The sequence below is a fragment of the Thunnus maccoyii genome, chromosome 22 (genome assembly GCF_910596095.1).
Source record: "Thunnus maccoyii chromosome 22, fThuMac1.1, whole genome shotgun sequence".
In the NCBI taxonomy this organism is placed as follows: Eukaryota; Metazoa; Chordata; class Actinopteri; order Scombriformes; family Scombridae; genus Thunnus; species Thunnus maccoyii.
In genome coordinates, this window is record NC_056554.1 from 18,597,892 (window position 1) to 18,611,441 (window position 13,550).

The following is a 13,550-nucleotide window of genomic DNA, read 5'->3' on the forward strand; positions in this document are numbered from 1 at the left end:
CGGGTTCGGCTATGACACAGCTGATTATGGAGGAAATGCAGTATTTCTGGAGCTGCAGAAAGGAGATCAGGTGTGTGTGTGCCTGGGTGCAAAAACTCATGTTTGGGCAGCTGAGAGACGTATCACCTTCAGTGGCTTTCTGGTCCGTCCCATGTGAGAATCGACGACTCAAGAATGGTTTTTGTGGTTCAGTTTATTCCTGTCTGAATATACAGTATGTCCAAAAACCTGAGATGAATGAAGCATCTACTGTGCTACCAATAAAACTCAAACTTCGATTAAACAGATAGATGTTACTATTTTCAACCAAAATAAATCATTCGAAACATTAGTCCAATGAGTCTTGACTGTTTCGTTTACAACTTCATGTCATAAACAATGACTAAAATATAAAAATCTAATGATTCACAGGGAATCAACCCTTTTATTTTGGATATTCCATGAGTTTTCATCCAAACAATAACAACAACAAAAAACAAATAAAATGTAAAGTTCCTTTCTTAATCTCAAAAGCTAAAATGAAGCAACAACATAATCCACATATATTTCACATATGGCATTGTTCAAATCCAATATAATCTCAGATTTTATTTTATGGTTTGATCATTCATCCACATGTCTCAGATCAACATACTGACAGGAAGGCTTTACATGTTTTACACTGTTTTACATCTTTTATCTCCATTGAGATTCTGAAAAAAAAGGTCCCAAAGCATAAATGCTCCATTTATTCCTGTACTATTATTTAATAAACCCAAGTGCAATTTTCTTATAATTCTGATGGATTCTCTGTAAGACTAATGATTGATAACAGTTGAACCAGCTCAGCAAAGTCTTAATGTTTCCAGTGATGGTGTTTGATACAGTGATAACTATGACGCTCTACAGATTTTACAGGTCTGATAAGACATTGGAGCGCCCCATTAGCACCATATGATGATGTCAGAACAGGTTTGTCTGTAGACTCTGTAATCTTTGACCTTCAAGCAGGTGAGGTGGATGTAGGTTTAAATGGACAGAATGAGCCACATCACACAGATATGAGGCAGCAACACCTGTAAATATAAACAGTCACCTGATAGTGACTGTTTAGATGTCTTAAAAGTCATAATTTCTGCTCCTGTTTGACATCAAACATGTTTTATTCGGGACAATGGAAGTAGAAGTAATATTGACATGAATTATTACTGCTGTATTATTGCCAATACAATATATATATGACTGCAAGTTAAATATAAATTAGTTGATATGGCACAACGAGTCCAAATGTCATATAGCTAATGTCAAAAGCTTCTTTGATAAAGATGATAAGATTTAGGAATATTTTACCAAAATTGAAATACTGTAAGATGGGACTGTTACCACAGTTACCACTGTAGAAATACTGCAGAGCCTAATATTTATAACTGTATCTGCTCATGTATACAGACAGCTTTTCTCATAACATTTACTGGTGTCAGGAGACATTAAAACTTTTGGACACATCCAGTTTGTTGTAAAAACATGTAGGAAAACCCAAATCAAAATGAACAACAAAAAACAAAGACAAAATGTAGTTTCCATAGCTATCTCTCTCTTATGCTGATTCTCAAGGCAGTAACTACAAATAGACATATCACTGACAGTTTTTATGTGCTTAACAGCAGCTGTTGATCGGCCCAAACCTCAGGAAGCTCATGGCTGTCGATCAATACATGAACAGGCTTCTTGCCTACTACTCCTCTCGCACCGGGGCTCCAAGCTAACATTAGCCGAGAATGCAGGTAAAGGGTTTGGTGGAAAAACGGAGAAGAGAGAGGGAGGGGAGGAAGGAGAGTAGCTCACTTTCGAGTCTCATGCTAGCACTAGCTTGGTTTCCAGAACTTGCATATTGTGGCTTTAAAAAAAAGAAGCAAATATTCTTCTATTGTAGAGGATGTAAGGGTGTAAGTATAATACTACGATTCTAGATCATGATGAATTTATGTAGTTAAATCTACTATCTATTTAATCTTTTAGCATGCCTAGTGTAGCCTAATATATAGGCTACAGTATGTTATCCATTGCAATATGTATTCAGATTAAATGTACTGTATTCAAAGTGTTCATGGTTTAGTTTGAGATGGTACAATAATTATTACAATAACAACTGAAGATTAATAAATATCTTTTTACACCCATTACTGTCCTAACCAACTATAACAACAAGAGGGAGCTGCTCTTACATCAGACTTTCAGAGGGTGCAGAGAGCAGTGTTTAGTCACCAAAGAAAGGAAAAGAGACAATGTAAAAAGTTTCTTTTGTTTTGCATTTATTGTTCTGAAGATGTTCACAAACTCTACTTTCATCAAAAGTTGCTTGATGTGTACGATTATTTTTGAGGTTTTTTTTTCAATCAGTTTTTTTTATATATTGATAGTTGAAGTTCACGTTTATGGCACAAAATCATACAAAAGCGTTTCAAAGAGCTTTACAAAGTGATAGAGCAGTAGGTAGACATGTTTATCTTATTTGAGCCAAGATGATTATACTTTTGAATTTTCATATCAGCACATGCCTAACGACAGTGTCACAATCTAGAGGAACTGGTTTTACAAACATTACTATTATTGCACGAGTGTCTCTCCTCAGGATATAACCGTAATGTAAATGTGTGATGTCTGATCATCTACACAGTGAAGAGGAGAAAACCACTGAAGGTCGTGTGTGCATTATGGTTATCAAACACTCTGCCGTTCTCCCACAGTTCCAAGTGCACCTTATCGCCAGCAACCAGTTGCAGAACAGCATTATTACTGGTAGTGTCTGAGGTGTCAGCTCCACGGAAATCAAAGGTTGAAACCTGAAGGACGCCATTCTTCATTAAAATGGCCCCTGTGTTATGAGTGTTGTAGCCATAGGTGTTGAAGCTGAAGTAGTAGAGACCGTTCACTGGTGCTGTGAAGATCCCTGCAACAATGCAAAAACAAGCAGATTCAAGAAGTTTTACTCAAATTACAAATAGGTTTGAGTTTTATTGTTCACATTTTTCTGAAAGGCAGGGCCAAACCTTAGTGTGGAGCCAAAGAATTGTATTTTATCAGAACCAGAGTTAGCTAACAGGAGACTCATAATATTACCAATTAATTTATGATTGAGAATAGTCAACAGAATATAAGCTACAATGTTTTTCCTTTATTTATAGTAAATATAATGTTACTTAGAGTTAGTTGGCCAAAAACAATTGAATTTTGACTCAACCAATGAAACTATGTCCATTGTGCAACTTAAAGCATCATTAATGAAGTTCAATATTCACTCTCCTTTTAGCTCTATTTTGGTTTTTACTAACTCTTGAGGCAAATATCTGTCTCTTTAGCTATTAGATGCTTAACTATGTTCCTCAGTCACTGTCACTTTGTCTGCCTGCCATACGGTGCTGTGCAGGTAGGGTACAATCAGTTTATCAGAGCCTTTTGCTGAAAAAGCTGCCTGATTCTACTGGAAACAAGGTTTATGAGAGTTGCTTTTTGGGCCACAAAAACCAAAACAATGATCCAAAATAGACGAAACACAGAACCGGGAAGAACAAAACAGCCGGCGGATAATTATCTGTGCGCTCGTCAGTGAAACCGACAACTTTCACATTACACTTTGTTATTTGATCCACTGTTAACATCAAAATATTGATTAGTGCTGCTTTAAACACAAGAACACAGTAGAGACCTGAGTCAAACAGCATTAGCAAACACACACACACACAAACACACATCATAGTCTACAGTACCTGTATCTTCATTGTAACAACAGCCAGTGTTCGAGAAGACCCTTTTGAAAACCAGGATCTTGTCTGTGCAGGGTCCTTTGTAAACCTCACCACCATTTGAAAAAGAGGCGGAAAACGCAATCTTAGGAGCAGCTGTGGAACATTAAAACCCTCACAGACGAGAACACACACAGGTTGCAAATTTTACAATTCTTCAAACTTCCTCTAACACTACAACTCAGATTCCCACTAATGGCTGTTATTTCTCCTCACTGGGCAAGACACTGAACCTCAAATTGTTCCCGATGGCTGTGCCAGCGTTCATGAGAGTTGGTGTGAATGTGCATTAGATTAGATCCTGATGAGCAGGTTTGCACCTTGCATGGCAGCCTCTGCCATCAGTGTATGAATGTGTGTGTGAATTGGTGAATGTTGACATGTATTGTAAAGCGTTTTGAGTGGTCGGAAGACTAGAAAGGCGCTATATAAATACAGCATTTTAATCATTTTTTCTTGCCTGTTACTGGCCCCTTGGATGCCTCAGAATAATAAGACTCTAGTCTGTCATGGGTATAAATGCCTCATCCACATCAAAACTAACACTGGAATCCATATTTATCACAGTTGACTTATTGATATATTCTTTATAAAATCCAGTTTCTACATCATTTCCTCACACATTAAGTTACTGAGGACACCTAAAAGTTGCTCTTTAATAAATTCTTCATTAAAATCTTTAATGACAAAGTTTCATTCTACTTTTTCTCTTCTATTCCTCAATCTGGATTTGGCAGTCCTTCAGCTGGGTTTCCATAGCTTCCAGGTATGCTTTGAAGGCATCCATCTCTGCTGGTTGATCACTTGTGTTGGAATAGCAGGCAGACTAATTTTCTTTGCTCCGTCTCCAAAGCTATGACTTGTAAGGTCACTGTGGCTGCTTTTATATTGTTCGATCGATGATACTGTGTTGTCATGTGCCTCCTTTACCCAATTATATAGAACCTGTGGTGATGCTCTGTCCCTGGCTGACACCAAGTTGTTATTTCATACACAATTGTGTGTTTTCTTGTGTTGCACAAAACAAGTAAGGACATATTTCATATGATTAGGAAATTTTTATTCAGATTGAAATATCTCAATAACTATTTGGTGGACTGCCATGAAACTCTGCAGAGACATTCATGGTGTCCAGATAATGATAAAGAATGAATGACTGTGGTGATCCCCTGACTTTTCCCTTATAGTCCAACATTTCAGTATTTCACCGTCAGGTTCACATAAGAATATGGATGTTTCTTGTTTACCGGTTGAACTATAATACAGAAGAAAAAAAGATTTTTGTAGAGAGACAAATCATTGAAACCACAACACTCTCTGCCTTTAAACTTGTGATTTAATGACCTACAAGAGCTTTCTGAACTACATCAGCTCTCACATGAAGGAAAAATAGTGAAGAAAACCACAGCTGGACACAAAATATTATGAATATTACCATAAATGATGATGAACATTGTTGTTATTCATAATATTCATTTTCCTAAAATATATAATTACATAGCTCATTTACTAAACTAATCACTAAAACAAACAGGTAAAGCAGCAGAATAATTGTTGTAACTACAAGAGCTTTTTATGGGTCTTTACATCATTTTGGTTCAACTCCTACTGCAAATGTGTTGAATACAAAACCAATAACAGTACAGGACAACCCTCAAAATAAGCTCTAAAAATGAAAATGTTAAATTGTCTCTCAATTAAATAATAGTACAGGAATAAATGGAGCATTTATGTTTTGGGATCTTTTTTCGGAATCTCAATGGAGATAAAAGATGTAAAACAGTGTAAAACATGTAAAACCTTCCTGTCAGTATGTTGATCTGAGACGTGTGGATGAGTGTACAAACCATAAAATAAAATCTGAGATTATACTGACAAATGTTCAGTAACACTGACAGTGATACCAGACAACAAGTTAGATTTATATATGATTGAACAATGCCATAGGTGCAATATATATGGATTATGTTGTGGTTCCATTTTAGCTGCTGAAATTAAGAAAGGAACTTTATATTTTATTCATTTTTTGTTGTTGTTATTGTTTGGGTGAAAGCTCATGGGGTGTCTAAAATGAAAGGGTTGATCTTCTGTGAATCATTAGATTTTTGTATTTTTCGTCACTTTTTATGACATGAAGTTGAAAATGAAACAGTCAAGACTCATTGGACTAATGTTTCAATGATTTATTTTGATTGAATATAGTAACATTTACCTTTTTAGTCAAAATTTGAGTTTTATTGGTAGCACAGTAGATGCTTCATTGATCTCATGTTTTTTGACATACTGTATATTCAGGCAGGAATAAACTGAAACACAAAAACCATTCTGGGGTCATCTATTATCACATGGGACAGACCAGAAAGCCACTGAAGCTGGTATGTCTCCTAGCTGCCCAAAGATGATTATTTGCAACCAGGCGCACAAACACCTCATCTCCTGCCTGCAACTGCATGAAGGCTGCATTTCCTCCATTATCAGCTCCATCACAGCCTGCTTTGTGATCAGATGCTATGACAATGGTCTCACAGTTCTTCATCAGGGCCAGCCTTGACTTATGTTCCCCTCCAGCGTGGTAGAAGAATGTAAAATAATAAACACCTGCAACAGGTGCACAGAAGATGCCTGCAGAAAAAAAGGGGATTTTATGAATGTTAAAGGTTTTTGCTCTGAAAAACGTTGGATTAAAAAATCTTTTGTCTTAATGATTGAATCAAATTGAAATTATATATTTTATCGCATAAAACACAGAACTGGTCCAAAGAAAATTGCATCAGAAATGAAATTAACACTAAAATGCATACAAATCTTACAAAGTGTATAGAAGTACCATTTTTATAACGGATCGATTTCAGGTAATATTTTTATATATTTATTGTAACATGCAAGCTGCATTAATTACTTTGTTTGGCTTCTGGGGGGCAGAAGAAATCTACAACAAGCTGAAAAACAAAAGCCTCCGATGTGAAGTGGTTATGTCTAAGAAGTGCCTACTACACATCCAGCATACATGGAGCAGTATTAAGATTTATTTTGGGTTGGGTTTCTGGCTATCTGATGGATGAAAGTCCAATGTTAACTCCCTTTTTTAGCTCTGGTTCAGTCTCCATCAACACCTTAGAAAAACATTGTTTTTTTCGTTAACTTTCTAGGTGCTCTCTGTTTACCAGCTAGCCACTATCTTTTGTTCTCTGCTGTTTTGTGCAGATGTGAGCAGTAATAAAACTGAACCAAGTTGTGCAATAAATCTCATAATGACTGACCGCTTTCACCTTACATGAAGTTAAAATATTTGTTGTTGATGTGAAAAACATTAATTACTCAAGTTTTTTGTTTTAAATTATAGCAAGTTTTATTGGTTCAGAATTGCACTAGTTATCAATAAAACCCAAACCTTCAGAAACTGTGACAAGCCATGAAACTAACCAGATCAAACCAAACAATCAAATAGGTGATTATGATTGAGGCATTATATAATGATCTTACCTGTACAGCTATTGTAGGCATCACCAATGTTTGTAATCACCTCGTTGTAAACCAGAGTTGTGTCCGTGTTGAAGGGTCCATGGGCCCCACCGTATTCTGCCAGGGCAGTGAATGCCACCATGGTTCTCTCTATATAAAACAAAACATTCTCATTATCATATTTTGTAAATGCACCTCTTCTCTACATCATATCTTGTGTATTTTATCAAAATACAAGCATTGCTTAAAGAGCACATTCTTCATTAAAATGATCAATTAGAAAGATTCTCTCTACCTTGAGCCATAGCTTCCAACTTGTGTTAGGATAGGAGGCGGACCAATTTTCTTTTTCTCAGTCTCCAAAGCTGTGATTTGTATGGTCACTGTGGCTGCTTTTATATTGTTCGATCAATGGTAATGTGTTGTCACGTGCCTCCTTTACCCAATTGTAAAGAATCTAAGAGGAATTCATTAACATTGACATCACAGCACTACTGTGCCAAAGGACAACCTCTCAGATGCTTGTATGGCTTTTACACTCTTGACTTGTGTCATTGTTTGACATTCAACACAGCTATTGCTCAATCAATCCTCTGCAATTGTGTTGGGGTGGGGTTGTATATTTCTATAACTTTTGAGTCAGCAAATACTTTCCCCTGAAATGCATTGGAAGTATAAAGTATAATAAAATGGAAATTGCTTAATCAGTTAAAGTACAAGTGCCTCAAAATTGTACTTGAGTCAGTCAACACTGATCTTGTGCAATCAGCAGTAAAAATATTTCTTGATTTGCAGATTAAATAGTGAGACAAATATATATAATCATCTTATAAAATATGAGTTGTTCTTATAGAACTACCCACAAACTAAATAGCTGCAACATTAAAATGCTGCTTACACATTACATGTAAGTACATTCACATATACAGTACATACATAAATATCTACACACACACCCACATATAAGACAGCGGAACTAAACCACAGTATGATACACAGAACAGATGTTACCAACATGAAGTGAAGAGCAAGTGATCATGAGTTGTTCTCCAAATTAAAAGAAAACATTTGTTGGTCCATGCACTCTAGAATGACCAGTACTCCCAGGAAATTGTGATTTTGCAATCGCAATTGTTAACGCAAATTCAAGAAATCTATGCAATATTTGCGAGAGCTTGCAATTTTGCTAAATTACCACAACTTTTCCACATGAAATGGCCAAATCAACAGTCTGCTTGTGATTTGGACCAATTGTCGCATTTTGTGTTGTGGTAACTTATGTCATCACAGTGCATTCATGTAGAAGATGGACAAAGACACTATACTTTTATGATAATGGATTTATTTTAATGGCATTATTGGATGATTTTATTGGGTACTAATGTTGAGGTGAAAGTTTATTTAATAAAGGCTTATAAATGGAACTCAAATACAGTATTTTCTTTTATATAACTTTGAGCCTGTTGTTCTCATGTTCAGAGAATAATTTAAAACATTAGCACTGAAATAAAGGTGTTTCTGTGATATGCAGTATGCTTTTTATTTTTTATCAAAGGAAGTGATTACATATGACTCTTCATTTGTAGAAGTTTAATAAAAGTTGTATTATTTTCCTTTGCATGCAATTTATCTCAATTCCCGCAATTTCACCACAATAAGAACACATAAAGCACTGCAAATTGTATTGCAATTTTTGAGAAAAGCCGCTGCAAAATCAAACATTTTTGGCTACAACAATCACCAAAAAACTTCTGGAGAAATTCTGGAGGGACTGAATGACACACAGAAGCTTTTGCTGATCTGATGCCTCTATCAGCAGCTGTGAGAAAGCCGACATCATTCGTCTGTTTTCTCCATAATCTTTATGAATCACTTCTAAAAACTGATTTCTTTTCGCACGTAGTGGGGGACTTGTCAGACAGCTTCAGGAGGGGAAGGAGGCAACTCACCACTTATTCAGAAACTTGAGCTTGTTGCGATCCGTTGAAAAATGTTAGGGTGTTTCTTCATCCATTGTAGTCATTTGTTTTTCTTTCTGACAAACACCTGCTTAACAAAGATGTGTGATCATCAAAGAATGTGCTGTCAGGAGATGAGCTGCAGTAACCAACACTGTATGGACCGGTTGTTGAGAATCACTGATTTGACACAAAATCCATGCACAATTTCACACATGAGCACACAAAACAGAAGCAGCCCATGAGCCATGATCCATAAAAACACCCTAAAACACCCTAATCATGTGTATCAATCATGTTACATGCTTTACTGGACATTTGATTTTATGTATTTCTTATATAATTCATTGCAGCATTAGAAATGCTACTGGTTATTTCATACATGTATATATATCTGATTAAACTATATCAAACATTCTAACATTAACTTTCGTCTCCTAAAAAGTAATATTTGATTTTAACTGTATTTGAATTTGAAGTTCTCCTGAAATTATATATAGTATATATGATAAAGAAGAACAACGAAAAAAAAAAACTTCTACAACGTCTACAATGATATTACTGCTACTATCACTACTGATACAGCTGCTTTTACTTTTACAAGACCTACTACTACTACTGTATACAATAAGGTAAGATGAAATATAAGATGAGATCATGATTCATTCCAAAGTCACATTTTGTGCCTACGGTCAAAAAAAGAAGAAGAAAGAAATAGACAGTGCAGCCTATACTCTACATACATTGGCCAAAAATAAAAACATACATGGTAAATCAAAATAAATATTAAATAATATTAAGTAAAACAGCTTACAGAAATATATCTCTACTTCCAAGGAAAATCAAGTTTTCTAGACTGCTTTCAGTCTGTTGCCCAGTGGTAGAAAGAAACTACTATAAGAATTGACTCAAGTACAATTTTGAAGCACTTGTACTTTAACTGATTAGGCTATTTCCATTTTATTGTAATTTACACTTCCACTGCATCTCAGATGAAAATATTTCTTACTTTGTTTTCAAACGTTATACAAATATATAATCAGCTTATGAAATAGGATTTTTTGTCTTGTGTTAAACAATGAGGTGGGAGTTGCACCAACTCGTTTACTCAAGAAACAGAAGACTGGTTGAGCAATTGTTATGTTGAATGTCAAACAATGGTCAAGCCTGAGCTCTCCCAGAAGCCACAAAATTTTGGATTTGGGGGCTCTGGAAAAACTGGTAGTTGATTAGTCAGTTCATCGATTAGTCGATTGACAGAAAAGTAGATGCCAGCTATTTTGCTAATTGATTAATCGTTTTTTTTTTTGTCATTTTCTCCAAAATTCTCTGGTTCCAGCCTCTCAAATGAATATAATACGAATGAATATTTTCTAGTTGATCTCCTGTGACTGTAAACTGAAAATCTTTGGATTGTGGACTGTTGGTCGGGACAAAACAAGACATTTAAGGATGTTATCTTGGGCTTTGGGAAACAGAAATCAACATTTTGTATAGACCAAACAACTAATTTGAGATAATCCACAATGAAAATAATCGTTAGTTGCAATCGTATATATCTGTAAAACTTTTGAATCTGTAAAGTAAGAAATATTTTTACTGTTGATTGCACAAGATCAGTGTGATCTTCTTAGCCAGTGTGGTGTGACTAAGAAGATATCAACATAAATTTCTCAGGAAAGTGTGGGAGTAGTATCAGCTTTACCGGTTTGCAGTAGATTCACCAAGCGTTGAGCAATAGCTGTGTCAAAAGTCAAACAACCACACAAGTCAATAAATCAGAGTTCAAACTCTTACATAAAGAATAAGGCTGGCGATTTTCTATATTTTTCTTATTGTAGAAGTAAAAAACATCACAGTCAACCAAAAGACATGAGGGGGCTGGGGTGCATGTAACCATGAAGTCAAAATCCAAAGCATAAAAAGGGATTTGCACATCCAAATCAATTAGATATTTTGTTTTTATTTTGTTTAAATTGTCCAATACAAGCACAGGGACGTTTCACACTGAAGAAGGCATCTTGTGTGCGAACACCTTTTTGCGCACTGCTTTCTATTTTTCTTATCGTCAACAAACCTCATGTGCAGAGCCAAACCAACAATGAACTCATCCTACTTACAAGTGTTGTTTGTGTATCCAAAGTCTGATATATCTTATTCCTCTTTGCTGTAGACCTCAGTTGTCCAAAAATAGATGGTAATGAGAATGTTTTGTTTTATATAGAGAGAACCAAGGTGGCATTCACTGCCCTGGCAGAATACGGTGGGGCCCATGGACCCTTTAGTGAGGACACAACTCTGGTTTACAACAAGGTGATTACAAACATTGGTGATGCCTACAATAGCTGTACAGGTAAGATCAGTATATACTGACCCAATCATAATCACCTATTTGATTGTTTGGTTTGAGTATTGTTGAGATGTTTTCCATATTGACTTAATAAATGAGTACTGTGGCTGCATATCAGAAATTATATCAGAAATCAAATTACTATCATAGCTTGTCCATACACAGTTTTTTAAGTTTGAGGGTTTATTGATAACCAGTGCAATTCTAGACCAATAAAACTTTAAAAGAAAAACAATGAATATTTTAACTTCATGTAAGGTGAAAGCGGTCAATCTTAGTGACAGATTTATTGCACAAGTTACATCTGCATTAAACTGCAGAGAAAAATAAGTAGTATCTACTGGCTAGCTGGTAAACAGAGAGCACCTAGAAAGTTAAAGAAAAAAGCAATATTTTCCTAAGGTGTTGATGGAGACCAAACCAGAGCTGAAAAACAGAGTTAATGTTGGATTTTCATTCATCAGATAGCCAGAAACCCAACCAAGTCTTGCTGGTGTTGTCATTTTATCTTACTTGTAGTTGTTTAAACTTGTTAAGTTTTTTAAAAAAAACATAGGTGTTGGATAGGATCTACTGTAATAATAATTAACTTTGTTACAATAAATACATGAATAAAATATGACTTGAAAATGATCAGTAGTACAAATAGAAAATGGTACTTCTATACACTTGCTAATTTAATGCTAATTTCATTTCTGATTCAGTTTTCTTTGGACCAGTTTTATGTTTTGTGTACTTTCAATTTGATCCAATCTTCAGTGCACCTGTTGCAGGTGTTTATTATTTTACCTTCTTCTATCATGCTGGAGGACAACATGCATCAAGGCTGTTCCTGATGAAGAACTGCGAGAGCATTGTCATGACGGCTGATGACCAAAGTTTCTGCGGGTTCGGCTATGACACAGCTGATAATGGAGGAAATGCAGTATTTCTGGAGCTGCAGAAAGGAGATCAGGTGTATGTGCGCCTGGGTGCAAAAACTCATGTTTGGACAGTTGAGAGACGTACCACCTTCAGTGGCTTTCTGGTCCGTCCCATGTGAGAATCGACGACTCCAGAATGGTTTTTGTGGTTCAGTTTATTCCTGTCTGAATATACAGTATGTCCAAAAACCTGAGATGAATGAAGCATCTACTGTGCTACCAATAAAACTCAAATTTCGATTAAACAGATAGATGTTACTATTTTCAACCAAAATAAATCATTCGAAACATTAGTCCAATGAGTCTTGACTGTTTCATTTACAACTTCATGTCATAAACAATGACTAAAATATAAAAATCTAATGATTCACAGGGAATCAACCCTTTTATTTTGGATACTCCATCCAGTTTTCATCCAAACAATAACAACAACAAAAAACAAATAAAATATAAAGTTCCTTTCTTAATCTCAAAAGCTAAAATGGAGCAACAACATAATCCACATATATTTCACATATGGCATTGTTCAAATCCAATATAATCTCAGATTTTATTTTATGGTTTGTACACTCATCCACACGTCTCAGATCAACATACTGACAGGAAGGCTTTATATGTTTTACACTGTTTTACATCTTTCATCTCCATTGAGATTCTGAAAAAAAGGTCCCAAAGCATAAATGCTCCATTTATTTCTGTACTATTATTTAATAAACCCAAGTGCAATTTTCTTATAATTCTGATGGATTCTCTGTAAGACTAATGATTGATAACAGTTGAACCAGCTCAACAAAGTCTTAATGTTTCCAGTGATGGTGTTTGATACAGTGATAACTATGACGCTCTACAGATTTTACAGGTCTGATAAGACATTGGAGCGCCCCATTAGCACCATATGATGATGTCAGAACAGGTTTGTCTGTAGACTCTGTAATCTTTGGCCTTCAAGCAGGTGAGGTGGATGTAGGTTTAAATGGACAGAACGAGCCACATCACACAGATATGAGGCAGCAACACCTGTAAATATAAACAGTCACCTGATAGTGACTGTTTAGATGTCTTAAAAGTCATAATT

At 35.6% G+C, this 13,550-nt stretch overlaps 1 protein-coding gene across 1 annotated transcript; it reads right to left on the reverse strand.

The window, feature by feature from the left end:
* Positions 1 to 6,086: 6,086 nt before the first annotated feature.
* LOC121888815 (complement C1q-like protein 4) lies at positions 6,087 to 11,434 on the reverse strand. The gene is made up of 4 exons (XM_042400324.1): positions 11,323 to 11,434; positions 7,540 to 7,701; positions 7,266 to 7,394; positions 6,087 to 6,404 (listed from the first exon to the last, which is right to left on the reverse strand). The coding sequence occupies exons 2-4, from the start codon at positions 7,547 to 7,549 to the stop codon at positions 6,124 to 6,126; spliced, it is 420 nt and encodes a 139-aa protein (XP_042256258.1). The 5' UTR covers positions 7,550 to 7,701; positions 11,323 to 11,434; the 3' UTR covers positions 6,087 to 6,123.
* Positions 11,435 to 13,550: the final 2,116 nt, after the last annotated feature.